At 64.3% G+C, this 26,946-nt stretch overlaps 1 protein-coding gene across 3 annotated transcripts in view; it reads left to right on the plus strand.

Moving 5' to 3' along the window:
- The first annotated feature begins 1,366 nt into the window (after positions 1–1,366).
- CELSR3 (cadherin EGF LAG seven-pass G-type receptor 3) overlaps positions 1,367–26,946 on the plus strand; it is a 30,416-nt gene continuing 4,836 nt past the window's right edge. Inside the window, exons 1-32 of one of the 3 annotated variants that reach the window (XM_065687819.1) lie at positions 1,367–4,462; positions 9,786–10,418; positions 11,859–12,081; positions 12,470–12,585; positions 13,395–13,483; positions 13,890–14,047; positions 14,248–14,411; positions 14,779–14,904; positions 15,049–15,218; positions 15,359–15,544; positions 15,681–15,791; positions 16,037–16,205; positions 16,444–16,585; positions 16,729–16,849; positions 17,149–17,332; positions 17,412–17,513; positions 18,102–18,116; positions 19,644–19,738; positions 20,400–20,609; positions 21,077–21,260; positions 21,726–21,875; positions 22,176–22,356; positions 22,619–22,786; positions 23,109–23,235; positions 23,404–23,610; positions 23,712–23,886; positions 24,306–24,418; positions 24,727–24,806; positions 25,402–25,528; positions 26,107–26,220; positions 26,365–26,501; positions 26,606–26,712. In XM_065687819.1, the coding sequence (XP_065543891.1) occupies positions 1,411–4,462; positions 9,786–10,418; positions 11,859–12,081; positions 12,470–12,585; positions 13,395–13,483; positions 13,890–14,047; positions 14,248–14,411; positions 14,779–14,904; positions 15,049–15,218; positions 15,359–15,544; positions 15,681–15,791; positions 16,037–16,205; positions 16,444–16,585; positions 16,729–16,849; positions 17,149–17,332; positions 17,412–17,513; positions 18,102–18,116; positions 19,644–19,738; positions 20,400–20,609; positions 21,077–21,260; positions 21,726–21,875; positions 22,176–22,356; positions 22,619–22,786; positions 23,109–23,235; positions 23,404–23,610; positions 23,712–23,886; positions 24,306–24,418; positions 24,727–24,806; positions 25,402–25,528; positions 26,107–26,220; positions 26,365–26,501; positions 26,606–26,712 (7,936 nt within the window). In that variant the 5' untranslated portion in view covers positions 1,367–1,410. Of the gene's footprint in view, positions 4,463–9,785; positions 10,419–11,858; positions 12,082–12,469; positions 12,586–13,394; positions 13,484–13,889; positions 14,048–14,247; positions 14,412–14,778; positions 14,905–15,048; positions 15,219–15,358; positions 15,545–15,680; positions 15,792–16,036; positions 16,206–16,443; positions 16,586–16,728; positions 16,850–17,148; positions 17,333–17,411; positions 17,514–18,101; positions 18,117–19,643; positions 19,739–20,399; positions 20,610–21,076; positions 21,261–21,725; positions 21,876–22,175; positions 22,357–22,618; positions 22,787–23,108; positions 23,236–23,403; positions 23,611–23,711; positions 23,887–24,305; positions 24,419–24,726; positions 24,807–25,401; positions 25,529–26,106; positions 26,221–26,364; positions 26,502–26,605; positions 26,713–26,946 lie in introns of those variants that run through there. The other 2 variants (XM_065687820.1, XM_065687821.1) reach the window with 2 other exon arrangements.

Here is a 26,946-nt window from a genome sequence, read left to right on the forward strand (position 1 = left end):
TGCGCAGCGGCGGTGATGCCGCGGCACCATGTGGGATGCTGCGGGCCCGTCCGGCGCGGACACCCCTGGAGGGCCGCAGCCCTGCTGTGCGCTGCGGGCAGCGAGGAGCCCGGTGTGAGTCCGTGCTCTTAACGCCAGCGGTGCCGGCGGCGCCCGGCCCGGCTGCGGGGCTGGCACGGGGGGTCCCCTGCTCCCCAGCAGGTCCCAGCCCGGTGACGGGGCTCCCGCAGCCCCCGCGGGGCTGGGGTGTGCACGGGGGCACGGCGTGGCCGGTGTCCCCCCCACCCCATCCTCAATTCCCCCCCCCAGGTTCGCTCTATTCCCTGCCGTGGCTCTTTCTTCCCCACCGCCATGCCTCGGGCTCCGCTGCTCTTCCCCGGACACAGCCGAGGGTATTCCCTCCACTGAGCACTGATGAGGACCTAAACCCCTGTTATTCCTAAGCCTATTACAAGCTTCAGCGGATTAGGCTGCGATATTAGTTGAGATCAAACCAACAGCAAAGTTGGAGGCTGATTGCGCTAATGAACCGTTCCCATGCACGGGCCCTAACCTGAACTTCCCTTGGAAAATCAGGTTTTATTTTCCACGGATGCTGGAAGAAAAGCCCGCAGCTTGGAGCCCTCAGGACTGGGGGGGCTGGGTGAGGAGGAGCTCCCCAAGACCCAGCTTCTGTGTGGGCTTTTGCCCAGAACCCCCCCATGTGCTGGGCTGCACCCCAGAGCGTGAGCAGCAGCTCAGGGAGGGGATCCTGCCCCTCTGCTGAAGGGGAGACCTGAGAGCGGCTCCAGTGCCTGAAGGGGCTGCAGGAGACGTGGAGAGGGGCTTGGGACAAGGGCCTGTAGGGACAGGCCAAGGGGAATGGCTTGAACCTGCCCGAGGGGAGACTGAGCTGAGCCCTTAGGCAGAAGCTCTTCCCTGTGAGGGTGCTGAGGCGCTGGCACAGGGTGCCCAGAGAAGCTGTGGCTGCCCCATCCCTGGCAGTGCTCAAGGCCAGGTTGGACACAGGGGCTTGGAGCAAGCTGCTCCAGTGGAAGGGGTCCCTGCCCGGGGCAGGGGCTTTAAGGCCCCTTCAGCACAAACCAGGCTGGTGCTGATCTGCCCGCAGCGGGCACCAACCCCGCGGTCCCCTCTCGGACGCTGCTGAGGCGGCCGGGGCCGGGTCCGGTGCCCGCAGGGGCCCGGCCGCGGCGGGGCGGACGCGCGGCGCCGCCCGCCCTCCTCAAGATGGCGGCGCGGGGCGGGCGGGGGCGCGGCGCGGGGCGGGGCGGCGGGAGCCATGTTGGGGCTGCGGGAGGAGCCGCCGCCACCCCCGGCAGCCGCGGCGGCGGCGCGGAGCGGAGCGGGGCGGGGGGCGGCACCGAGTCCAGCCGCCGAGCGCCGGGCCGGGGCGGCGGCCGCCGAGCCGCCATGGCGGCGGAGGAGCCGGTGCCCGCCCCGAGCCGCCGCTGCCACCGCCGCCGTCCTCCTGCTCCTCCGCTGCTGCTGCCGCTGCTGCTGCTCCCTTTGTTCCCCCCCGGGCTGGGGGCCGCCGCTCCGCCGGCCCGCGGGGGCTGCCCCGCCGCAGAGCCCTGCTGGGCTGCGCCGGCGCCGCGCTGCCCGCCCCGCGCCGCCGCGCCGCGCCCGTCCCCGGCCCCGGCCCCGAGCCCGTCCCCGGGGCGCCGGGCCCGGCGCGCAGCCCCCAACCGGCACCCGCTGTTCCCGCAGTACAACTACCAGGCGGAGGTGGCGGAGAACCAGCCGGCGGGCACGGCGGTGCTGGCGGTGGCCGCGCAGGACCCCGACGGCGGCGAGGCGGGGCGGCTCGTGTACTCCATGGACGCGCTGATGAACAGCCGGTCCCGGGAGCTCTTCAGCATCGACCCGCGGGCCGGGCTCATCACCACCACGCAGGCCCTGGACCGCGAGAGCATGGAGCTGCACTACTTCCGCGTGACGGCCGCCGACCACGGCGCGCCCCGGCTCTCGGCCACCACCATGGTGGCCATCGCCGTGGCCGACCGCAACGACCACGACCCCGTCTTCGAGCAGGGCGAGTACCGCGAGACCATCCGGGAGAACGTGGAGGAGGGGTACCCCATCCTGCAGCTGCGGGCCACCGACGTCGACTCCCCGCCCAACGCCAACATCCGCTACCGCTTCGTCAACGAGCGGGCGGCACACGCCGTCTTCGAGATCGACCCGCGCTCCGGGCTCATCACCACCAGCGGGCCCGTGGACAGGGAGAAGATGGAGCGGTATTCCTTGGTGGTGGAGGCCAACGACCAGGGCAGGGAGCCGGGGCCCCGCTCCGCCACGGTCAAGGTCTACATCACGGTGCTTGACGAGAACGACAACACGCCTCAGTTCAGCGAGAAGCGCTACATCGTGCAGGTGAGGGAGGACGTACGGCCCCACACCGAGATCCTGCGCGTCACCGCCACCGACCTGGACAAGGACAACAACGCGCTGGTCCACTACAACATCATCAGCGGGAACAGCCGGGGGCAGTTCTCCATCGACAGCGTCACTGGGGAGATCCAGGTGGTGGCCCCGCTGGATTTTGAGGTGGAGCGGGAGTACGCCCTGAGGATCCGGGCGCAGGACGCGGGGCGCCCGCCCCTCTCCAACAACACCGGCATGGCCAGCATCCAGGTGGTGGACATCAACGACCATGCCCCCATTTTTGTCAGCACGCCTTTCCAGATCTCCGTCCTGGAGAACGCTCCCCTCGGCCACTCCGTCATCCACATCCAGGCAGTGGACGCGGACTACGGCGAGAACTCGCGCCTGGAGTACAAACTGACGGGGGTCTCGGCGGACACACCCTTCGTGGTGAACAGCGCCACGGGGTGGATCACGGTCAGTGGGCCCTTGGACCGCGAGTCGGTCGAGCACTACTTTTTTGGGGTGGAGGCTCGGGACCACGGCTCCCCGTCTTTATCCGCCTCGGCCAGCGTCACCATTACCGTCATGGATGTCAACGATAACCGCCCCGAGTTCACCCAGAAGGAGTACTTTATCCGCCTGAATGAGGATGCAGCCGTGGGGACCAGCGTCCTCAGCGTCACGGCAATCGACCGGGACGTGAACAGTGCCATCACCTACCAGATCACGGGAGGCAACACGCGGAACCGCTTCTCCATCAGCACGCAGGGCGGGACGGGGCTCATCACGCTGTCTCTGCCGCTGGACTACAAGCAGGAGAGGCGCTACGTGCTCACCGTGACGGCCTCCGATCGCACCCTGCGTGACAACTGCCACGTTCACATCAACATCACCGATGCCAACACGCACCGGCCTGTGTTCCAGAGCGCCCACTACTCTGTGAGCATCAACGAGGATCGGCCCGTGGGCAGCACCGTGGTGGTGATCAGCGCCACGGACGATGACGTGGGAGAAAATGCCCGCATCACTTACTATCTGGAAGACAACGTCCCTCAGTTCCGCATTGATCCAGACTCCGGGGCCATCACTCTCCAGGCAGAACTGGACTACGAGGACCAGGTTACGTACACGTTGGCTATCACTGCCAAGGACAACGGGATCCCCCAGAAAGCAGACACCACCTATGTCGAAATCATGGTGAACGATGTCAATGACAACGCTCCCCAGTTCGTGAGCCCTCACTACCAGGGCATGATCTCCGAGGACGCGCCTCCCTTCACCAGCGTGCTCCAGATCTCTGCCACTGACCGGGATGCCCACACCAACGGGCGGGTGCAGTACACCTTCCAGAACGGGGAGGACGGGGATGGAGACTTCACCATCGAGCCCACCTCGGGCATCATTCGCACCGTCCGCAGGCTGGACCGCGAGAACGTTCCTGTCTACGAGCTGACAGCGTACGCGGTGGACAGGGGCATCCCTCCTCAGCGCACTCCTGTCCACATCCAGGTGACCATTCAGGATGTGAATGACAACGCCCCCGTCTTCCCTGCCGAAGAGTTTGAGGTCTTGGTAAAGGAGAACAGCATTGTAGGCTCTGTCGTGGCCCAAATCACAGCCGTTGACCCGGATGAGGGACCCAACGCCCAGATCATGTACCAAATCGTGGAAGGCAACATCCCAGAGATATTCCAGATGGACATCTTTTCTGGGGAGCTCACAGCCTTGATAGACCTGGATTATGAGACAAAACCTGAGTACGTGATTGTAGTGCAGGCCACCTCCGCCCCTCTGGTCAGCAGAGCCACGGTCCACATCAAACTCATTGACCAGAATGACAACAGCCCCGTTCTCAAGAACTTCCAGATCCTGTTCAACAACTACGTGTCCAATAAGTCCAACACCTTCCCCTCGGGGGTCATAGGGAAGGTCCCAGCTTATGACCCAGATGCATCCGACCGCCTCTTCTGCACCTTTGAGCGGGGAAATGAGCTGCACTTGTTGATCGTCAATCAATCGAGCGGGGAGCTGAGGCTGAGCCGTCAGCTGGACAACAACCGGCCGCTCGTGGCCTCCATGCTGGTCACTGTCACAGGTAGGGTGTGGAAACCATCACGTCACTAAACCCTGAGTGCAGAGCCCTCAGCGGGGCCTGTCCTGCATCGGGGGGGGGGGAGTGGGCTGGGGACTGGCAGCGAGGGGTGGACTGGAAGCCCCTTCCGATGGGGGACAGCCCTGGAGGGGCTGGGAAGCAGTGGGAGCTGCTGGGAGCACTGTGTAAGGGGGCTGAGGCCGGAGGTGGTCTGCAAGAACAAAGCACCATTGCTGAGCTGTGAGGATCGCTTGTAGCTGCTCCCAGGGCACCTTTGAGGCTGCTGTCGCCAGCGAGGCTGTGGCGTGGCCGCAGGGTGCTGCCCGGGCACGCAGCCGGTGCCGCGGTGGCCAAGCTGCCGGCCTGGGGGCTGCCAACAGCGCTAGTGTCCCAGGCCGGGTGGCTCTTGTCCCTTCTGGGACCGGCTGTGCTGGGGAGGGAGCCCCCCATAACAGCGTGTGCTGGCAGCGAACGGTTCTGTCCCGGTTCTGCCTGCGGCGCGTGCCGGCACCAGCGCCTTGTGCTGCGGCCTCGGACCTGGCACCACCTTCCTGCAGCCACCTGGGTGCTGCGAGGGGCGGCTGTGACCAGCCCCACAGCGCCGTGCTTAGAGCTCTCGTGTCGTGTGTGTTGCTGGAGCACCCCAGTGCGGGTGAGCGATGGCTCCGGGGGGCGTTGGGGTCCCCTTCAGATGCGCTGAGGGGCTGTGTGTGAGCAGCTGGGGTTGGGACCTGCAGCTCCCCATTGCCTGGTGCCTTCACATCAGCCTTTCTTTGCTCGTGGCTGCGTGGTCTGAAATGGAGGCGGCCGGCCGGCCATCGCCGAGCCGAGGAGCGGCTCTGGGGGGGGCAGGAGCCCTCCCTGGGGGGGCCAGCGCTGCATTACCTGGGGAGCCTTAAGCTGTGGAGCTCCCCTGGCCTCGGCTTCCAGCTGCCCTCCCCTTTCCCTCTCTGTCCGGCTCCTTCAGCGAGGGGAGGATTCCCTTCCAAAGGTGGAGCGAGGCTGCGTGGCCAGCGCCAGGCTGGCACTGGCCTGGGGCTCTTTGGGGGTCAATTGTAACTGCAGGGCTGGCTGAGACCGCGCGCTGGCCCGTCGCAGGAGATGGGGTGTCTGACCCCCCAGCCCCTGCCCCCTGTGCTCCCGCAAGCCCTGCCTCCTCGCACACTTAACCCTGCACAAAGGCAGGAGACAATCGCATCCCGGAGTCCTGCGCCGAGGGGGCCTTGCAGTTTGAGTGTCGTCATCTTCCAACGGGAAGGGCGGCTGGGAGAGGTGCGCTGGTGACGGGGGAGAAGATGGAAGGGGCAGAGCTGTCCTGGGGAGGGAAGGAAGGCACCGGGAAAGGGGCCTTTTGTTGGCCCTGGTGCTGCTGGGGAGGTGGCGGCTGCTTTGGTGGCTGCCGTTATTGTTTGCAGCCCCCGTGCAGCCGGCAGCCCCGCGGCCCCGCGCTGGGTGCGGGGGGGGCTTTGCAGGGCTGGGGGCCAGGACAGCAGAGCCGGCCCCATTGTTTGCCCCCACAGCACCGCGCCGGAGCACCTTCCTCCTGCAGGAAGGCAACGATAGCACCGTGGAGGGTGCCCCGAGGGGCAGCGCCCAAGGAAGGGGCAGCTTCTGTGCCTGCCTGTGAGCTTTGCGGTCCCTTTGAGGGAGGCTGGATCCGCCTGAAGCAGGGCAAGGGGCCTGTGAGCAGTGTGTGTGTCCTCAGCTCAGCGCCCTGCTGGAAGCAGGGAAGACCTGGGCCAGGTGGGGCTTGGAGCACCCTGCTCTGGTGGGAGGTGTCCCTGGCCGTGGCAGGGGTTGGAGCTGGGCGAGCTTTAAGGTCCCTTCAACACAAACCAGGCTGGGATTCCATGGTCACAAACCAGTTCCTTGCAGGTGCGTAGGCATCTATGGCTGTTACAAGCTGCTCTTGGCCACCCAGGATGCAAGGCAGAGGTGGTGGGGCTGTGTCCGTGGCCGCAGCACCCTGAAAGGGGGGCACTGTAGGAAGCTGCCATCGTGTTGGCTTTAAACCATCCCAGCCTGGTTTCTCTGGGCCAGGCTGGTGGCAGGGGGGAGGCTCAGCTCTGGCCGTTGCCTTGGCCCTGCTCCCCTCAAGCTCCGTGCACAGCTCAGAGCTTGCCCTGAGGAGGGGACCCGCGTGTCCCAGTTACCTCACCCGAGTCCCAGCCTGCAGGGAGGACCGACCCAGCGCACGTCTGTCCTGAGCACGTCGGAGCTGTCTTTTGAGGCCAGGTGGGGGTCCCGGGGCTGCCCTGGCCTTTCGCAGCCTCTCCTCCCGTGAGGAGCCCCAAGGAGCTTCCTCCCCTGTTGGGTCCATCACAGCCGGAGGTGCGGACCACAGAGTTTGGGTGCGAGACTCAAGGCTTTCCAGTCCTGGCTAGGGCACAGGTTTGGGGTTGTCTTGGTTATTGTATTTTAGCCCCAGTTCTTGAGCTGCCAGGAGGGTGCCGTTTGTGCTCTGTGCTGGCGGAGGGGAGCGATTTATGTCTGAGGTCTCTTAACCTGTCAAGCGCCATCAGCCTTGAGAGGTCTGCCCAAGCCCTTCGGAAGCCCCGGCCGTGCCTGTCTCCTCCTTCCCCAGCTTTTTTCCCCTGGGGATGTTTCTCTGCTCTTTGGCTGCAAACGTGAGCGCTGCCCCTGCCTGTCCAGGGGCCATCGCCACCCCGGGGCGTCCCGGCGGAGCGGTGGCTGTCCCCGGGGGATGCGGGCTCTGCTGCTGGGCACATGCAGGGGATCACGCACCAGGGCCTGTCTCTGAGCTCCTGGTCCCCGCAGGTGAGGGGCAGGGCTGCATCCCCTGTGGGTCAGGACCTGTTGGAGCTGTGCTGCTGCCTGGAGCTCCCTGCGAGGCTGGAGCCCGAGGTGTTTGCTGCAGGGGACGGGGAGCCTGTGCCGGCGGCGCGGGGGCTCTCGGGGTGGGAGCGTCGGCTGGAGCCCGTGCCTGGCGCTGCCAGGGGCTGGCTCCTGCCCCGGCAGGCCCGGGGCACTGCTGGGCAGCGGACGGCAGCCCTGCTCTCCCCAAGAGGCCTCCAGCGCAGCCCGGAGCTGCGGCCCCAGGCGGGCGGGCAGCTCCCCGGAGGCGTCTGGTGCCTGTCCCGCTCCGTCCAGAGCTCTTGTGCTGAAGCTGGCTGCTGTCAGCTGCGGAAGTGCAAGCACGATGCCTGGGTGCTGCCCAGCCCCTCCTGTCCCCTCTCCCTGCTCCTTTCCCTGTAGGCATGTCCCCAGGGCTCTGCTATATTTGCCAGACACCAGCTCTCTGGCCCCAGGGTTTAATGAGAAAGGCAGAGCATTCGTGATGATGACAATGCCTCCCGGGGGTGAGGGCCTCCAGCCAGCTTTGGGTTTGCCTTTGGTAGCTCCCTCCTGCCATTTGCAGCAGGCCGTTCTCTAACCATCTGCTTCGCCTTGCACGGAGCCAGCCCTGGGTGTGATGCCGTGGTGGGACAGGGCTGTGTGGGGGAGCTTACCAAGGGCGGCTGTGGGGCCGGGGCGGGCTCCACGCTGCTCTGTGGAGTGGGGAAAGGGGTGCTCAGTGCCGTGGGCTGGGCGATGCCAGGGGTGCCGGGCACCCTGCAGCCCCCCTTCCCCAGCCACAGCCTCCTTGCACTGGGAGGCGTTGCTGGCCCCCCGCCTGCTCCAGCACTCAGCATCGTGCCAGCGAGGCCCAACGGGAGCCGTAAATCAGGCGGATGTCTGCCTGCCTATTGCTGGGCGCTCGGCAGCCCCTGGGGAGGGCGAGAGCTGTCCCCCGGGCTGCTCCACGTGCAGCGGGAGCTCGGGGAGCAGAGGAACGGGTCCCTGGGCTGAGCCGAGCTCGGCCTTGCCTTGGCCAGAGGCAGAGCGCGAGGAGGGGACAAAGGAGAGGAGCTGGAGCGGGACGTGCACCGCTTCCTGCCGAGCGGGGGCTGCTCCCGGGCTGCTGCCGCCCCGTCCCCGGCTGCTGCCCCGCCAGGCCCGGGGGGTGTGGGACATCTCCTGCCCAGCGCCGCTGAGCCAGGCCCGTGGCTCTCCCCAGCCTCTTGCGGAGAGGAGGTGCCTCAGGGCTGCGGGTGGCGATGCCGGCTCCTTGTGCTGAGCCCGGGCGGCACAGAGCCCTTTGGTAGCTGCTCTGCTGCTGCCCTGCGTTGTCAGGGGCAGCGCAGCACCGAGGCGTGGTTTCTCACCTGGCTTCCATGTGGGCCAGGAGCCCGTGGATTTCAGAGAGGAGCAAGCCCCCCTTCCCCAGGAGATCAGCTCCCGGGTGACCGCCGGCCCCGCCGCTGCCCAGCCCCTCGAGCCTTATCTCCGGAGCTCCAGCCGCGGTGCGTGCGTAGGAATTGGCGGGGTCACCAGGAAGCTGTCACCTCTGAAGAGCAGGAGAGGGGGGGAAAGGGAGCTATTTCAGTCCTTAAATCCTCCGGCTCTGCGGGCTTCAAAAGGGCTGCGGAAATCAAAGGCTTTGCAGCGCAGCAGCCACGGCAAGAGAGGAATAGCAAAGGCAGCTTTGCTCGTGAGGCTTCGAGGGGGGATCCTGCACGGCAGCGGGATCCGCCGGGCTTCTGGGAGCTGGGGAGGTGGGTGAGGTGAAGCAGGGGAATGGCTGAGCCACTGCCATGGGGCTGTGCCCTGTCCTGTGTCCTGCGCTGTGTCCCTGCAGCCTGACTGCGGGCACATCAGTGTGCCTGACGTGGGGTGAGGTGCTGCTCAGGGTCACGGTCCAGGGAGAGAGCAGGCTCCGAGTGTGCTCCTGTGCCCGGGAGATGGCTCCTGTGGTGCGGGGTCCCAGGGGGAGGGAGCTGGTTTCCAAGGAAAATGAAGATGAAAGAGAATTAAACAAACCAGAGACGGGCTGAGGGAGGAAGAGATGCGGAGCAGATGGCGAGAAGGGGGGAAGCAGGGAGAGCGGCACAAAAGACCCCGGAGGAGAAGGGAAGCAAACGGCAGGAGGAGAGTGCAGGGAAAGGCACGCGGGGCAGGCAGACGGGGCGCAGCGGGGAAGCAAAGCAGCCCAGGCCCTGGCATTGGCTCCTGTGTTTGCCCAGCCTCTTCTGCCCGTGTCCCCTGAGCACCTTTGTTCTGTGTGCTCCGTTTGCTGCCGAGGTGCAGCGCAGGGGGGAGACCCGAGAGACCTGCGAGTTCTCTCAGTGCAGAGGCTGAAGGGAGGCAGGAGGCGCAGCCACGCCGGCCGCTCCCCCTCCGTCCCCAGTGGCAGAGCCGTGGCTCCACGCTTCCTTAGCCAAGGACTTGGGCCTTTTGGGGCCATAGCGGGGTGCAGGGCTGGGAGGGAGGAGACCCTCTGGGCAGCAGGCAAAGACCTGCAGCGTGTCCCTGTTTCCTCCCGCAGACGGGATCCACAGCGTGACGGCCCAGTGCGTCCTGCGGGTGATCATCATCACGGAGGACATGCTGGCCAACAGCATCACGGTGCGGCTGGAGAACATGTGGCAGGAGCGCTTCCTCTCCCCGCTGCTGGCCACCTTCCTGGAAGGGGTGGCCACCGTGCTCGCGACGCCCAAGGAGGACATCTTCATCTTCAACATCCAGAACGACACGGACGTGGGAGGCACGGTGCTCAACGTCAGCTTCTCGGCGCTGGCGCCGCGGGGCGGGCGCTACCTCAGCTCGGAGGAGCTGCAGGAGCAGCTGTACATGAAGCGCATGGCGCTGACGGGCGCCTCCATGCTGGAGGTGCTGCCCTTCGATGACAACGTCTGCCTGCGGGAGCCCTGCCAGAACTACATGAAGTGCATCTCCGTCCTCAAGTTCGACAGCTCGGCGCCCTTCATCGCCTCGCCCTCCACCCTGTTCCGGCCCATCCACCCCATCGCCGGCCTGCGCTGCCGCTGCCCGCAGGGCTTCACCGGGGACTACTGCGAGACAGAGATCAACCTCTGCTACTCCAACCCCTGCCGCAACGGCGGGAGCTGCACCCGCAAGGAGGGGGGGTACACGTGCGTCTGCCGCCAGCACTTCATGGGTGAGTGCCAGGCACGGGCCGGCTGTCACCGCGGCGGGGTGCTGTGCCCAGCACGGCGCTGGTGCCCCTCTTTGTCTTCAGAGGCCGGCTCGGCCCGGCTCTCCGTGTTTCCATGGCGCTGGATGCGCAGGGCCGAGGTTGCCATAGAAATCCGTCTTGCAGGGAGGTGGGATGGAGGGCGGGGACCCCGGTGCCACCTCCCAGTCTCTCTCACAGAGCAGGACCAGGCTGGACCCTGCCAGGGCACGGGAGGCTCCTTGGCCCTGCCCCATGCTAGTGCTGGGCTCTGGGGCCATCGGAGGTGCTGCTCGCAGCCTGTGCCAGCCTTCAGCTGGTCTGCGGAGGTGTGAAGCCTGTGCTGGCCCCACGGGCGCTGGGGGAGCTGCTGCCCCCCCAGAACAGAAGGGGAGGCTGGGCCCAGCTGCCCCGCCAGGCGGGATCCGATCCATGCGGATCTGGTCCCAGCCATGGCGTAATCCCTGGACCAGGCAGTGTCTTTTAGCCACAAGTCCCCAGCAGGCTGTGGAGACCCGTGCCTGGCCGCTGGGGATGGTGGGCTGTGGCTGCAGGGGGAGCGCAGCAGCAGATGGCTGCCTCGGAGCTGCTCTCCCATCGTGGTTCCTGGTGAGATAACAGAGTCAGTGGTAATTAACCCCCAGCATCTGAAGCATGAGCAGCCATTAGCAGAAGGGTTAATGAGCTCGTTTCCCTGTCACTTCATGCTGTCTCCTCATCCTCCTTTCATGCCATTGAGCAACTAATGGGAGCAGGGCCCTGGGGTGTAGGACTGTGGCTGAGGCTGAGCAGTTCTCTGTGTGGCGTGTGGGAACAGGGGCTGGCCAGAACCCCGCACCGCTTAGCTGGCGTGGGACGTCCGTGGTGCCGGCACCAGCGAGGCGCAGGGGCATTTGGTGTTCTCTCCCGGCTGGCTTCCTCTTGGCTTTTGCTCCTGTGTCAGAGCCTGCAGGGTTAGGTTAGGGTGAGTGAGACTCCATAGCTCTTGGCAGGGGAGCTCAGTGGTCCTGGCTGTGCCCACAGCCCAGCGCCAGGGCTGTGATGCCTGTCCCAGGCTGGTACAGTGGCTGTGCCCAAGGAGGCACTCTCAGTATTGCTGCGACTTCCCTGGCTTGTCCTTGCCTCTCCATCCTTAGGGCTGCACACCCCAGCCATAGCCAGTCCCTTCCTGTCCCATTCCCATCCTGTCCTGGGTCCAAACTTTCCCCTTCAGCAGGAGCTGGCGGCGCATCCAGCCCAGCGGCTCGTGCTGCAGGGCTGGCAGCGCTGGCTTGCCTGGGGGAGCCTTGGGTGACAGCCGGCTTGTCGCGTCCCTCGCTGGCTCCAGCTGCCGCAGACCCGGGGCCGGGCTGGCGGGTGCGAGGCTGCGCTGGGGCCGGGCTGGCGGGCGCTCGCGGTGCCGCAGCTCTGCTGTCTCGCCCGCAGGTGACAACTGTGAAGTGGACAGTCGCTCCGGGCGCTGCGCTCCCGGCGTGTGCCGCAACGGCGGCACCTGCACCAACGGCGCCGACGGCGGCTTCCGCTGCCAGTGCCCGGCGGGCGGCTTCGAGAGCCCCTTCTGCGAGGTGTCCGCGCGCTCCTTCCCGCCGCGCTCCTTCGTCATGTTCCGGGGCCTGCGCCAGCGCTTCCACCTCACCCTCGCACTCTCGTGAGTCCCCTCTTCCCCCAGCGGTCACCTCCCTGCTCTGGTGCCTTTGGTGCGGCCCGGGCCTGCATGGGCCTGGCTGATGCTCCCCACACCCCGGTGTCAGGAGCTTTGCCTCGGCTCGGGGCTGCCCTGGCTCCGTCAGCCAAAGGGCTCTGAACCTGCCCGTCTCGCCCGCCCGTCCCTTCCTTCAGTGCCTCGTCCCCTCGCTGCTGCCAGCTCTCTGCCCCGTGCTCCCTCAGCGCCCGCTGCGCCAAGCTCCCAGCCCCTTCCCAGCTCAGTTTGCACCCAGGGCCTGCCCCTGTCCCCGTGCTGGGTGCGTGCACGGGGAGCAGGGATCCCCGCGTGCCCCTGGCGCACGCTCTGCCCTCCGGCTTCCTCCTTGGCCCAGGTTCAGCACCGTGGAGCCCAGCGGCCTCCTGCTCTACAACGGGCGCCTGAACGAGCGGCACGACTTCCTGGCGGTGGAGATCATCCAGGGGCAGGTCCAGCTCAAGTACTCCACAGGTAGGCTTGGGGTGGCCCCAAATCCCTGCCATGGGGTTTGTGCTGTGGGAGCTGTGAGGAGGCCACGGCAGAGCAGGGGAAGGAGGGCGCTGCCCTCGGTGGAGCCTGTGTGAAAGGGGCTGGGAGAGGTGCTGGTGAGTGTCAGTGGGTGGCCCAGGGGATGGGTGTCCGTCCCAGGGCACTCCCCAGGCTTAGGAATGCAAGCGCAGCAGTGGACTTGGGAGCACAAACCAGGACAAACCCTGCTGGTGGCTTTGCTGCCCTTCTGCCCCATTCTGTCACTGTGAGTTTCACCTCCTGCCTTGCTGCGAGCCAGTCTGGAGGGGAGGACCCTCTGGGGAGGGTGGCTGCTATCCCGCTGTTCCCATCTCGGCTCCTTTGTGCCCATACTGTGCCTCTCCTGCACCCATCCTGCCTGCCCTGAGGGGTGTAAGGCTCAGCTGCCAGGAGCACTGGGGCCTTGTGTTAACAGTGGAGGCTTCCTTCCCGTCCTGGGCCCTGCTCTCCTCCCCTGTCCCCTGCACGCAGCATTGGGTGGCCACTCTGCCGCTGCTGCAGCTGGGCTGACTGGCAGGAGGGCGGATGCAGGGTGCCAGGCCACGCTGGCAGGCAGCCTGGGCACAGGAGCCATCCCGAGCACTGCCTGCTGGTCCCAGGGCTGTGACTCCTGCACCCCACTCCTGCCGCAAGGCCACAGCGAGCAGAGGCCGCGGCGCTGAGCTGTCTCCCTGAAGCCCTTCTCCCTCCCTGCATGAGGCTGTGGGCTTGGTGCTGCGGGAGAGCTCAGCTCCCATCATCTCTGTCTGCAGGGGAGTCCAGCACCGTGGTGAGCCCCTACCTGCCAGGAGGTGTGAGTGATGGGCAGTGGCACACGCTGCAGCTCCGCTACTACAACAAGGTGTGTGTGCCGGGGCTGTCCCACACGTGCACGAGGCGGTCTCCCCGCAAGGTGTGAGTGAGCAGCTCTGGCTCTCCTGTTCTCTGCCTCTGCCCTGGAGAGAAGGCAGAGGTGGTTTTGAGCCCTTGGGCATGGGTGCAGTGGAGCAGGCAGCCAAGTGCAGTGGGCGATTGATGCTCAGGTCGGCCCCTGGGGCCGTCGGGGTCACCCAGTGTCACATGCCCGGCACAGTGTGCGTGCCCATGTCCATCTCTGGCACCGTGCCCTGGCTTGGGCTCCGTCTGCTTCTCGCACACCTCCAGCAGAGCAGTGAGGACCGGGCTGTGCTCAGGCCCCTTCCTTGCTGTGGTGGGAGCCCTGGTGCCTGGGTCTGGGTGTGTTGCTAATGCCCTGCCTTGGGTTTCAGCCCAAGGTCAGCGCCCTGGGGGTGGTGCAGGGCCCCTCCAAGGACAAGGTGGCCATCGTGACGGTGGACGAGTGTGACGCCTCCGTGGCCCTGCAGTTCGGCAGCGAGATTGGGAACTACTCCTGCGCCGCAGAGGGGGTGCAGACCAGCTCCAAGAAGTGAGTTCCTTGGGGGCCGCTGGGCACTGCTGCAGTGGGGACGCGGTTGTGGTGGGGACACTGCTGCTGTGGCACATCTGGGACCTTGGCTCTGTGTGCCTGTCCCTAAGGATGTCTGCTTCGCAGCCCTTGTACTGGGGAGCACTGGCCGGCCTGAGGTCACTGTGGATCTCACAGCCCTGGGCTTCTGTCCTTGGTAGGTCCCTGGACCTCACGGGTCCCTTGCTCCTTGGAGGAGTCCCCAACCTGCCGGAAAACTTCCCCGTCACTCACCGGGACTTTGTGGGATGCATGAGAGACCTGTACATCGACAGCAAACGCATTGACCTGGCCTCCTACATCGCTAACAACGGCACTGCTGCAGGTACCAGCCCCGCTGCTCCTGCCAGCCCCTGTCCTGGGAGCTGCCTTTCACTGCTGGGCTGTATCAGCGTCATGGCAGCACAGCTGGAGCTGAGCAGCTTCCGTTGGAGAATGGGGCCCCCAGATCCCCTAATCCCCTGTCCCCACCCCAGCTAATGTCCTGGGAATGTCCTCTGATCCCAAACGCAGAGCCTGCAGGTCTAGCCTGGCATAAGCAGCAGCAACAACCTTGACCCCCATCCCTGAGCAGCCAGGCTTGCCCCTCTGGCAGCCTGGAAAGGGCTGGTGGGCAGTGCTGCCTCTCCATGTGTGCCAGGGAGAGGTGGTGAGCAGGGAGAGTCTGATGTGGGTGACCTTGATTCCTGCAGGCTGCCATGCCAAGCACACCTTCTGCGACTCCAGCCCCTGCAAGAACGGCGGCACCTGCTCTGTCAGCTGGGGAACCTTCTCCTGCCTCTGCCCCGTGGGCTTCGGGGGCAAAGATTGTCGCTACCGTGAGTGCACGGGCAGGGGGGTGCGTGCAGGGCTGTGCGGGGGCTGCTGTGGAAGCAGAGTAAGGGGTTCATGGGAGATGAACTGGCTCTGCTGTCCTGCATCTAGTGCTCAGCCCTCCTCTTCACCTCCACTTTCCTTTCCAGCCATGCACCATGCCCACTACTTCCAGGGCAACAGTGTCCTGACCTGGGACTTCAAGACGGATGTGAAGATCTCGGTGCCGTGGTACCTGGGGCTGGCGTTTCGGACGCGCCAGCCGGACGGCGTGCTTCTGCAGGCCCACGCTGGCCAGTACACCACGCTGCTCTGCCAGGTACGGCCTCAGCCACAGCACTGTGCTCCAGCCCAGGAGAGCGGGACCCTGCCCACCCTGCTGACCCCAGCGCGAGCACAGGCTGGATGCAGCCGGAGTTGGTGATGCCTTGGCTCACTGCTGTGGTTCCCTCTCTGCAGCTGGCTGGGGGGCTGCTCTCCTTCATGGTGAGCAGGGGCTCCGGGCGCAGCACCAGCCTTCTCCTGGACCAGCAGCAGCTCAGCGATGGGCGATGGCACGACCTGCAGCTGGAGCTGCGCGACGTCCGCAGCGGGCGAGACCTGCGCTACGTCATCACCCTCACCCTTGACTTCGGGCTCTACCAGGTAGGTGCTGCCTGAGACCCCGGCACCAAGTCAGGAACTGTGCGGGATGCTTGGCATAAACAGGCCCCTGCACCCTCGGGGAGGGCTGGGGCAGAGCTAATACCACTCATCCCATGTTACTGCCTTCCTTCTGCAGGACACGGTGGTTGTTGGAAATGAGTTGCATGGCCTGAAGGTGAAACACCTGCACGTTGGGGGAGTCCTGGGCTCTGGCGAGGTGCAGAATGGGCTGAGAGGCTGCATACAAGTGAGTCCATGCTCTGAGCCTTCCCTTTCTATTGGGTCTGTTACATGGAGGGGTGGAAACATGGGTCTGTCCTGCTGATGACACTCCCTCTGAGCAGTCAGAGCTCTGAGGTGCCATGGGGCAGCCATAAAACTACACAGCAGGGTGATGGGGGTGGCTGCCCCTGTGGGCCTGTGGAGGGCAGGAGAGCTGTAGCCTGCTGTGTGTGTTCTACCTCCCCTGTGACTTTGTCACCTGCATTGCAGGGTGTGCGACTGGGTGACAGCGTCACCGGGACGGTGCTGCCCAAGCCCAGCCATGCCCTGCGGGTGGAGGCTGGCTGCAGCGTGCCGAGCCCCTGCGACTCCAGCCCCTGCCCAGCCAACAGCATCTGCAAGGACGAGTGGCAGAGCTACTCCTGCGTCTGCCAGCCAGGTAGGGTGGGCAGCACCCTGCCACCCCTTCGCTCTGCACGCCTGTCTGTGTGCTCCTTCCTCCCCACCGCTCCCTCCTGGCCTGTCACTGCTCTCCTGTCCCTCACCTGAGCAAGACACATCCCCGTCAGACACTCATCAACAGAGTCCCCCCTGAGTCCCTCAATCCACTCCTTGGTGCCCCGGCCCCTCTCAGGGGGAAGGTGCCTGTTTACACGGTGCTCTCTGCCCCCCCTCAGGGTACTACGGGGGGGACTGTGTGGATGTGTGTCACCTCAACCCCTGCAAGAACAAGTCCGTGTGTCGCCGCAAGCCAGGCTCGCCGCTGGGCTACGTGTGCGAGTGCGGAGAGAACTTCTTTGGGCAGTACTGTGAGCACAGGTGAGATGTGGGGCACGGGGCAGCGCCATGGCTCTGTGAGCAGGGACCTCTCGGTGCCACCCGGCTCCTTGGAGCAGCTGGGCTGGTGGGGAGGAGGCCGGGGGGTTTGGTTGCTGTGACAGTGGGACTCTGTCTCTCCCCAGGATGGACCAGCAGTGTCCGAAGGGCTGGTGGGGGAGCCCCACGTGCGGGCCCTGTAACTGCGATGTGAACAAGGGCTTTGACCCCGACTGCAATAAAACCAACGGGCAGTGCCACTGCAAGGTGAGGGGCACTGGGGACGTGGGGACATGGCCCGTGGCTTTCCTGGAGCCCTGCTTGTCCTTGATGCTGTTCCTTGTGCCTTCCAAAGGCCTGGCAGCTGCCCAGGCCCTGCTTTGTGTGCCCAGTTCTGGACTGGGCCCCTGCTCAGCTCCTCTGGGGCTCTCCTGCCCCGGCTCAGTGACAGTGGGGGCAGCTCAGGAGAGCCTGGCCCTTCTCTGCCCTGGCTCCAGCGGCTCCCCAGGCGCTGGCCTTGCCTGCTGTCCCCATGGGTTGTCTGATGGCTGTCCCTGGCCCCCCAGGACTTCCACTACCGGCCCAAAGGCAGCGATACCTGCCTGCCCTGCGACTGCTACCCCGTGGGCTCCACCTCGCGCTCCTGCGACAGGGAGTCGGGCCGGTGCCACTGCCGGCCCGGGGTCATCGGCCGCCAGTGCAATGGTTGCGACAGCCCCTTCGCCGAGGTGACACCCAGTGGGTGCGAGGGTGAGTGTGGGGACTGGGTGCGTGGGCTCGGTGTCAGCGAGCACCCCGGTGACAGCTCCTCGCCTCTGTGTCCCCACAGTGCTCTATGACGGCTGCCCCAAAAGCCTCAAGGCGGGTGTGTGGTGGCCCCAGACCAAGTTTGGCTTCTCGGCTGCGGTGCTGTGTCCCAAAGGCTCCTTGGGTGAGTGGGGGATGCGATGGGGAGGGGGCAGCCTGCTGTCGTGCCAGGGGCTGTAGCAGCCCCAGCAGTGTCTCTCTGTGCTGTCCCAGTCCCATTTAGCTGGGCTTGAGGGCTGGGACAAGGAAGTTGAAGAAGAAAATACCACAGCCTGGGGAGAGCAGAGGGGGCTGGGAACAGGCTGTGGGGTCTGTCACCCACCCCAGCACTGTGCCGTTCCCTTGGCCTTGGTCCCCACCTTCTCCTTGCTGGTTTTTGGTTTCGGAGGGCTTGAGGCTGGGGTCAGGCATCTCAGTGCGTGCAGTGCCTTGCTGTGGCTCCGCCGGCCCCAGCCTCGGTGTGTGCTGCCAGGGGAGCAGGGCACAGCGTGCATTAGGTGAGTGTCTGGGTAGGAGTCCGTGTCCCAGGCTGGAGGAGGCCGTCCCGGGTGACAGCAAGGGCACAAGCAGGGGTCTGGGGCTGTAGGGCAGTGCAAGCCCCCGGGGACAATACAAACGCTGTCCTTCTCCAGCCGCTCGCCCCGGGAGGAGGCAGGTTCGGCTCCTAACTGTTGTCGCTTCTCTCCCCGGTTCTCTCGCCCTCCGTGCTCAGGCTTGAGGGGTGCAGGTAAGGTTGTTCCCATCTCCTTCCCCCGTGCTGTAAGGGCTGTGCCATGTGGCTTTCCCCCCTGCTTCCTGCCTGGCACCCTGCTCACCCCTGCGCTTTCCCCACCGCTTCTGGAGCTGCCGAGTGTCTTCCCAACGCTTTGCCTGGCCTCGCTGCTCCTCCACGCTGTTCCCTGCTCCCAGCACACTAACCAGCACAAACCTGGCTGCAGCTGCATGCAGCCCCTGCCACCCTCTGCTCCGAGCCTGCAGTGCTCTGCTCCCGCTGCGATGAGTCCTGCTCTGCAGGGCTGGTACCTGCTTGCTTAGGCTGGGAGGGAAGGAGCTGGTGATGAGCCATGGGTGGTGGGGCCACGGGGGAGTGGCCATGGGGTGGAGGGAAGGGGTTGCTTTTTGAGCAGGGGCAGGAACTGATGGACATGCACTACACAAGGTCCAGTGCCCTCTGCCCACTGGCAAGGGGGATAGAGGGACCTGGAGGCTGGATCCTGCCCAGGTCTGCAGCTGAGTTGGTCTCTGTTCCCTGCTGGTGCCTGCCCTTGCTGGGGGAAGGCCGGCAGCGGGGAGGTGTCTGTGCTCCCTGCTCCCTGCTGCAATGGTCCCTTGGGCTTCTGCAGCGGGGGAAGCGTGGCTGGGGAGGACAGGTAGGAGCTGGAGATGGTGGCGGGGGGCACGCTGGTCACTGGGGCTTTTCTGAGCAGCAACCAGTGTGCTGCAGGCTCCCCCTCCTGTCCTGCCATGCTGCTGTCCTCCCCAGGCACGGTCCTGGGTGGGCTCCTGTGCCCTGGTGCCATCCCCAGGAGGTTCTGGTCCGAGTCCTGCCAGGTACCCGGGGTTCCTCATGCTCCAAGTGTGCAGGGCGATGCTCCCAGCCCAGGACACTGCTCTGTGTGCTGGCTTTAGCAGTGCTTTGGTGGTGATCAGTAGCTGACCCTGTTCATTGCTGGTGTCTCCATTGCTGTGCAGCAGCACTTGGGCCCCAGCCAGGAGCTGGGGTCTTGTGCTGGTGAGAGGTCCTCCAGCCCCCTCAGCTGCAGAGGCTCATCCCTGGGGTGGGTTTGCCAGGTCCACAGCAGGACTCTTGTCCTCCTGTGGTGATGTTGCCCTGTAGGCCCTCAGCAGGCATTGCAGGCTGTCAGCAGGGGATGCCGGGAGCTGCATGGGCTTCACAGGTTCGGGGTAGGATGTGCCCTGGGGACACACACACGTCTCCAGAGGGACCAGGGGCTTCTCCAGCCTGAGCCCTGCCAAGGCACACACTCCTCTTTGCAACTGTGTGTGATGCAGCCCAGAGGCCCACAGAGGAACCAGCTCCTGCAGCGAGCAGCTTGCTGAGGTGGTACAGACCAAGGGTGAATGGGCTGCACTGGTGCAAAGCAGGAGGATGGCCCTGAGGTGTTACAGGCCCTCCCCATCACTTGCTGGTGCTGCTCCTTGGGATTAGCTGGTGCAGAGGGTCCCTGTGGTGGGGGATTCGGGGGGAGGCATCTGTGCTGAACTTCCAACATGCCCTTCCTCCTGGCTCTAGGTGCAGCCGTCAGACACTGTGATGAGGAGAAGGGCTGGCTGGAGCCAGATCTCTTCAACTGCACGTCACCTGCCTTCAAGGAGCTCTCCGTGCTGGTAATCCTCTCTCTGCTCTGCAGCCCTGGCGGAGCAGGAGCTGTGTGAGCAAGGTTTCAAAGAGCTCAGCTTTCCTTGGGTACCTGGAATAGGAGAGGGCCTTGCCACAGTGCTCAGCACCTTTCTCATCTGTCCCAAACCCATCGTGTGGGAGCACTGAGCTGAGCTGAACTTCCCTTGGTTTCATCTCTAATCTGAGAGTCCCTGTCGGAAATGACCTGTGTCCTGTCCCAGTGTTTGAGAGGAACACAGCTGCTCCCTGAAGGCAGCTGAGCAGGGCTGACCTCTTTGGAGCTGGTGGGTGTCTGTTCCATGGGACATCTGTGGCCCCCAGACTCTGCCAGTGACAAATCCCTTTGAAATATCCCGGCGAGTTTATTGAACCCGTGCACCCATTGTAACTGGAACCAGGAGAGCTGCGGGGAAGGAGCACTAGATGCTTGCCCTGTCCTTTCGTCTCCTTGGCCCCAGTGCTGTACAGGGCTGCGTTAGCTGGGCCAGTGCATCCCTGGTGTGTTGCTGGAGATGCTCCCTATGATTCTGGTGACCACCACTGACAGTATCTGTGGCTTCAGAAATAATTGCTGGGTCCAGCAGTGCCTGGTTTCCCAGTGAGAAACCTGCTTAATGGTTTAATCCCTTCCTTTCACCCCACTGGCAGCTGGAGGGTTTGGAGAGGAACAGGACTGAGCTCAACACAATTGAAGCCAAGAAGCTGGCCCACCGGCTCCGGGCTGTGACTGACCACACGGACCACTACTTTGGGAATGATGTGCACATCACCTTCCGCCTGCTGTCCCGCCTCATGGCCTTTGAGAGCCAGCAGCGTGGCTTCGGCCTGACAGCCACACAGGATGCCCACTTCAACGAGGTGAGGCCCTCCCCAGACCACAGTGGCTTCTGCTGCTGCTTTTCTTCAACAGCCACCCTGAGCCTGGGTCTCTGGGGGGGTTCAGGATGTGACACCACGTCAAGAGCACTGGGCTTGCCGGTGCCACACCGACACTGTCCCACAGGAGTGACGGCCGTGGAGGTCACCTCTGTGGCTGGGACTGGAGCACAGGGTGCATGAAGAGTAGCAGAGAGCTGGGTTTGGTCAACCTGGGAAGGCACAGGGAGGTCTTATTGCTGCCTGCACGTCCCTTGTGGCAGTAGTGCAGGGAAGGTGGCTGTAGAGTGCTGGTTGATGAGTGTTGGGGGGGGGGTTCTGCCTTAGCAGAAAGTACCCCCTTTCCCCGAGCCCTTGTTCAGGAAGCTGGGCAGGAGCAGAGCGCTGCAGCCTGGGGGTGGCCAGGAGGGGCCCAAGGGCAGCAGTTCCCTCCCTCCCTCTCCCTGCAGAACCTGCTGCGCGCTGGCAGTGCGGTGCTGGCGCTGGAGAACCGGGAGCACTGGGCCATGCTGCCGCACAGCGAGCACGGCAGCGCCAGCCTCATGGAGCAGCTGCGGGACTACTCGGGCACGCTGGCCAGCAACATGAAGCTCACCTACCTCAACCCTGTCGGCGTCGTCACCCCCAACATCAGTGAGTAGGAGCTGGCTGCTGGTGGGGCCTGGCTGGGGTGGTGCAGAGCTGCTCCTCCATCACACCCGTCCCCTTCTCAGTGCACTTCATCTCTGCAAGGGCTCTCTTGAGCACGGGAGGTGTCTGCGAGAGGTACCCTGCTCCCATATCCCTGCCTGCAGTGGCTGACACGCCACTAAGAGCCAGCAGGCCCAGGAGTCTGCTGCCCACTCCCAGTTCCCTCCCAGTCTCAAGTGAAAAAGCTCAGTGGCAGAAGGAGTCTGCCCTATGGCAGAGCAAGGACCTGGGCTGGGAAGGAGCCCTGTGGGTGCTGGGATTTCACGTCCTGCGCAAACATGGGACGCATCCACAACCCAGCCTATGGCTCATACGGTCCCTTTGACGATGACTTCAAACGCGGGGTGCCCCGGAGCACGGTTGTCTCCAGGTGGCCATCCTGGAGCTGCCTTCCCTCCCCTGCTGCAGTGCTGAGCATCGACCGCATGGAGAACCGCTCCCACGTGCGCCGGCGCTACCCTCGCTACCACAGCAGCCTCTTCCGGGGTCAGCCCGCCTGGGACCCCCACACGCACGTCGTGCTGCCGCTGTCGGTGCTCAGCCCCCCGAAAGCCGAAGGTGAGCGTGTGAGCATCACTTGAGGGGCAGTGCGGGGGGGCATGGCTGGTGGGGAGGGTGTAGAGTCATGGGGTGGTTTGGGTTGGAAAGTCATAGAAGCATGGAGTGGATTGCATTGGAAGGGACCTTTAAAGGTCATTTAGTCTGCATGTACCCTGCTGAGAGCTGGCTCTGCCAGAGGTCCACAAGCCACCTCTGAGGGCTCAGAGCCTCTGATCTCACCCATCCCAAAGGCTCCCGCCAGCCTCACACGTTACCTGTGTGTGTGTGTGTGTTCTCACCACTCGGTTGTGTCCTCAGCTGCCCCCACAGCAGTGCCCACGGCGGCTGGAGGTGAAGGGAACTCCTCGGTGGAGAGCTCCTCCCCAGGGCAGGCACTGCCGGAGCCCGAGCCTGCTCTCACCGTCATCATCCTCATCATGTACCGCACACTGGGGGGGCTGCTGCCTGCACGCTACCAGGTGGATCGCCGCAGCGTCAGGTACATCCTCCATTGCCCTCCACCAGCAGCAGTGCAAAGGGGCTGCTGGGCTCTGCCCTGCTCCCCTGGCAGTGGCTGGGGTTTGGTTCCAGGCACTTGGCCCCGTGGTGCTCTGCCTGTTCCCACCTCGGTGTTGCTCAGCCCCGTGTTTCCTGACCCCTTGGTGCGGGCTGGACAGAGCTGTTGCATCTGGGGTGCCCGGGAGTCCCTGGAGGTGACATCTCCAGGCACACTGATGGCAGAGCTCCGTTGCTCCTTGCAGGCTCCCCAAGAATCCTGTGATGAACTCCCCCATCGTGAGCGTGTCTGTGTTCAGCAATCACACCTTCCTGCGGGGGCCCCTGGACACCCCTCTCGTGCTGGAGTTTCACCTGCTGGAGACGGCCAACAGGAGCAAACCTCTCTGTGTCCAGTGGAACCACTCCAACGCGTGAGTTGGGCACGGCGGGGCCACTCTTTGAGCTGCTTTCCCCAGGCACCTGCCTCTGCAGTGCCCCAGTTGCCCTGGCCGTGACAGGCTGTGCCTGGGCAGCACTGGAACGTGGGGCTTCTGCCCTCTGCCAGGGGGTTCATTCCTGCTCCGAGGGCACAGTAGGATCACTGCAGAGCTCTGGCTCCAGTACTTGAGCTGTAGGAGCACAGTTGTATCTGCTGGTGGAAAATCCTTGCTATTCACCCCTCTTCTCTGCAGTTTGTTCCCCGCACACCCTGCTCATCTGTGTTCTCTCCTCTCTGCTCTTTGGTGGCTGCAGGACCAACCCCTCTGGCTTCTGGACAGCCAGGGACTGCGAGCTCGTGTACCGAAACACCACACACGTGCACTGCCAGTGCTCCCAGTTTGGCACCTTTGGGGTTCTGATGGACAGCTCGCACAGAGAGGTAACCCCGGCCTGCAGGGCTCGGAGGGGGCTGTTAGCCACTGAGGCCCACAATAAGCAGGCACAGGCAGAAAATTCCCTGTGGACACAAGTAGAGTTTGGGAGCTCAGCAGTCTCCCCATGCCTCCCCCTGACTCCACTGTTTGCCTTTGGTTCTCTGCTGCTGCAGCAACTGGAAGGCGACCTGGAGACATTGGCAATTGTCACCTATTCCTTGGTGTCTCTCTCCTTGGTGGCTCTGCTGCTGACCTTCTCCTTCCTGACGTGCCTCAAAGGCCTCAAGTCCAACACACGTGGCATCCACTCCAACATATCAGTCACCCTCTTCTTCTCTGAGCTGCTCTTTCTCCTGGGCATCAACCGCACTGAGAACCAGGTCTGTGGCTTGAACAAGCCCTTGGGGTGGGGACAAGACATGGTTGGTGCAGTTACCATTGGCACCATGGAACCATCTCTGAGTGGCTTTTGTCTCTCCAGTTTCTTTGCACTGTGATTGCCATCCTCCTCCACTGCTTCTTCCTCTCCACCTTCGCCTGGCTCTTCGTCCAGGGCCTCCACATCTACCGCATGCAGACGGAAGCTCGCAACGTCAACTTCGGGGCCATGCGCTTCTACTACGCCATCGGCTGGGGGGTGCCCGCCATCATCACTGGTACGAGCTGCTCGTCCTGCAGCCATCAGTGCTCGGCAGCCTCCTGAACCCCTGGTGCTGCCCCGCTCACTGGCCCTATGGGGAGAGCTGAGGGTGGGCTTGCCACAGCTGGCAGTGCTGTGGTGCTCAGCTGGGGACCACATATCAAGGGCTGTTGTCTTGCCAGTGGGGACAAGTAATTCCTCAGCACATCTCCCCGTGGCTTCTTCAGTGGGCATGGGGCTCCTGTGGTTGCAGGGCTTGTGGTTATGGTCTCCTGGCTTCCCAAGCCTGTGTGCTTGGGTGACCTGTTGCTGGCAGTGAATGCCCATGGGCTGGGCAGAGGGAGCCCTTTGGGGCTTTCAGTGGTGGGATGAGACACGGCTTGGACAAGCCCAAGGCTGCTGGATCTGCACCTGACCTCTCCCGTCCTCCCACAGGGCTGGCTGTTGGCCTGGATCCCGAGGGCTACGGGAACCCTGACTTCTGCTGGATTTCCATTCATGATAAGCTGGTCTGGAGCTTTGCAGGCCCCATTACTGTCGTCATTGTGGTAAAACCCTGTCCTGTTTCCCCCACAGCCCTCTCCTGCCTCCCTTCTGCACACCACGGGCACTCACCCCTTCCTTGGCTGCCCACTGCCTGCCCTGTTCTCTGTACAACCCCTCCTCAGCCAGGGCCCTCCTCTGTCCCTCCTCACTCCAGTCAAACCCAGGGGAGGCCATGGCTCAGGCGTGAAGGGGAAAGGAGGGGACACTCACATGGGCCTGGCAGAGCTGGGCTCTGCCCATGCTCTGTGCTGGGGATGTCAGGTCAGAGCCAGCCCTTGGCACCGCTTCTAATCAGTGCCAACGCTTTCAGATGAATGGGGTCATGTTCCTGCTTGTGGCCAAGATGTCCTGTTCCCCTGGCCAAAAGGAGACCAAGAAGAAGTCGGTTCTGTGAGTATCAGTGGCCCAACTCCCAGCAGAGCTCCTGTGGCTCGTGGTTTTTAGCAGTTTCAGTGACCATCCTCCTCCTTCCACCATCGCAGAGGGCCCCTCTGTGCATCAGTGTCAGCCAGGCAGCCGCCCTCCTCTCCCACACCTCCCGGCCACGTTAACCCTTCCTAAACTTTGTCCTTTCCTCTTGTTCCTAAGTCCCCATTTCCACACTGTCCCGCCAGCCTGTCCCCTTCACCGGCTGCTCTCACAGCCACCCCTGTGTCTGCTTGGATTCAACACTGCCCTCACCAACTCTCAGCCCATGCTTCTTCCTCTCCTGCATGCTCCTTCTGAGACCTTTCCCTGCTCCCTCCTGGGCCAGCCCTGGAGCTCGGCTCCGCTCTTCGTGCCTCCGAATGACCTGTGTTGTTTGGGGCCCTGTGTTTGCCATGTGTGATCCAGAAGGGAAGGGCTGGGAGCCGGGGGGAGCTGAGCTGCTGTGCAGGGCTGTTCTCCTCTGGATCTCTGTCTGTGAGCTCTAAATGTAGATTAACAATACGCACTAACCTCTCGGTGTGTGTCTGTGCCTGTCTGTCTGTCTCTCTCTCTCCAGCATGACGTTACGGAGCTCCTTTGTTCTGCTTCTAGTTATTAGCACTACCTGGCTCTTTGGCCTCTTGGCTGTCAACAACAGTGTCCTGGCTTTCCACTACCTCTACACTGTCCTCTGCAGCCTCCAGGTAACTGCCCGGCCTCTGCCAGGGGAGGGCTTGGCTCAGCCCAGGAGAGCACTGCCGTCTGTGGAGAGCAGGGTCCTTGTCCCTCCACTGTCCCCCCTGCACTCTCTGCTCTGCCACTCCTCACTGCTGTGCCCGTGGTGAGCACCGCATGAGCGGGAGGTGGCTGCAGGGTACTTGGTTCAGAGGTGACATTCAAGGGGCAGCAAGGACCATGTCTGGAGGAAAGGGGCCTCCGTGCTCTCCAAGGGCAGAGCAAGAGAGCAGCCTGCAGTGGAGGTGTTGGACACCCCAGATATGACCCACGGCAGCATCCCACAGAGCTCCTGCCACCGCCGTGGCTGGTGTTGCTGCAGGGGACACTGCCAGGGGCTCCTTGGCCACTGCCAGCCAGGACTCCGCAGCCTGTCCTCCCTCACCCCTGCCCACTGCGGAGGCACTGGGGAGCGATTTGGTGCATCTCAGGCCTGGTGCCCACCATGGCTGATGTGCTGGACCCTGGAGGAGCCAGGGCCCGTCCCGGTGCTGGCACTGTAGGTTGGCTGGCAGCGAGGGACTGCCTCATGGTGTCTCTCCCGCAGGGGCTGGCTGTGCTGGTCCTGTTCTGCGTGCTGAACGAGGAGGTGCGGGAGGCCTGGAAGCTGGCCTGCCTCGGCAAGAAGGGGCACAGTGAGGAGACCACGAGGAGCACGCAGGTAGGCAAGAGCAGGAGCAGCGCAGGGGCTGGGGACAGGCTGCCTGCCTGGCACTGGAGCTGATGGGAATGGTCCTGCTTCCCGGGATGCCGCCGCAGCTCCCTTACGGGGCGCATGCCCTGTCTCCCCTCCCTGCCTCGCCAGGGCCCCAGTGCCTACAACAACACAGCGCTGTTCGAGGAGAGCGGCCTCATCCGCATCACCCTGGGGGCCTCCACCATCTCCTCGGTGAGCAGCGTGCGCTCAGCCCGCACCCACTCCAGCCAGCGCGCGTACCTCAGGTAGGGACCGCGACACCGGCAGAGCCAGACCCCGGGTGCCAGGGGGAGCACATGGGCAGAGCCGGGCTCCTGCCGCCGTGACCCTTTGGCCTCCTGCCTTTCAGAGACAACGTGACGGCCCGGCAGGGCTCTGCTCTGGATCACAGCTTGCTGGCTCACGCCGGCCCCACGGACATTGATGTGGCCATGTTCCACCGCGATGCTGGGGGAGGTAAGGTTCAGCCCCATGCCTGCGTGGTGGCTGTGTGGTCACCTCCTTCACCCTGTGTTCAGTGGCGACTTCCAAATGTGCTCTGGGTAGGAGAGAGAGGCAGTTAACGTGCTGCTTTAGCACAGTCTCCCCCCCCCCGGGCAGATGCAAAGGGCAGTCCCCAAGGAGCTAGAAATGGAGGAGGCAGGAGAGGACAGAGGCTGTTGTGAGGTCCCTGGGGGATGCTGGGCTCCC

Source organism: Lathamus discolor, chromosome 7, assembly GCF_037157495.1.
Source record: "Lathamus discolor isolate bLatDis1 chromosome 7, bLatDis1.hap1, whole genome shotgun sequence".
In the NCBI taxonomy this organism is placed as follows: domain Eukaryota; kingdom Metazoa; phylum Chordata; class Aves; order Psittaciformes; family Psittacidae; genus Lathamus; species Lathamus discolor.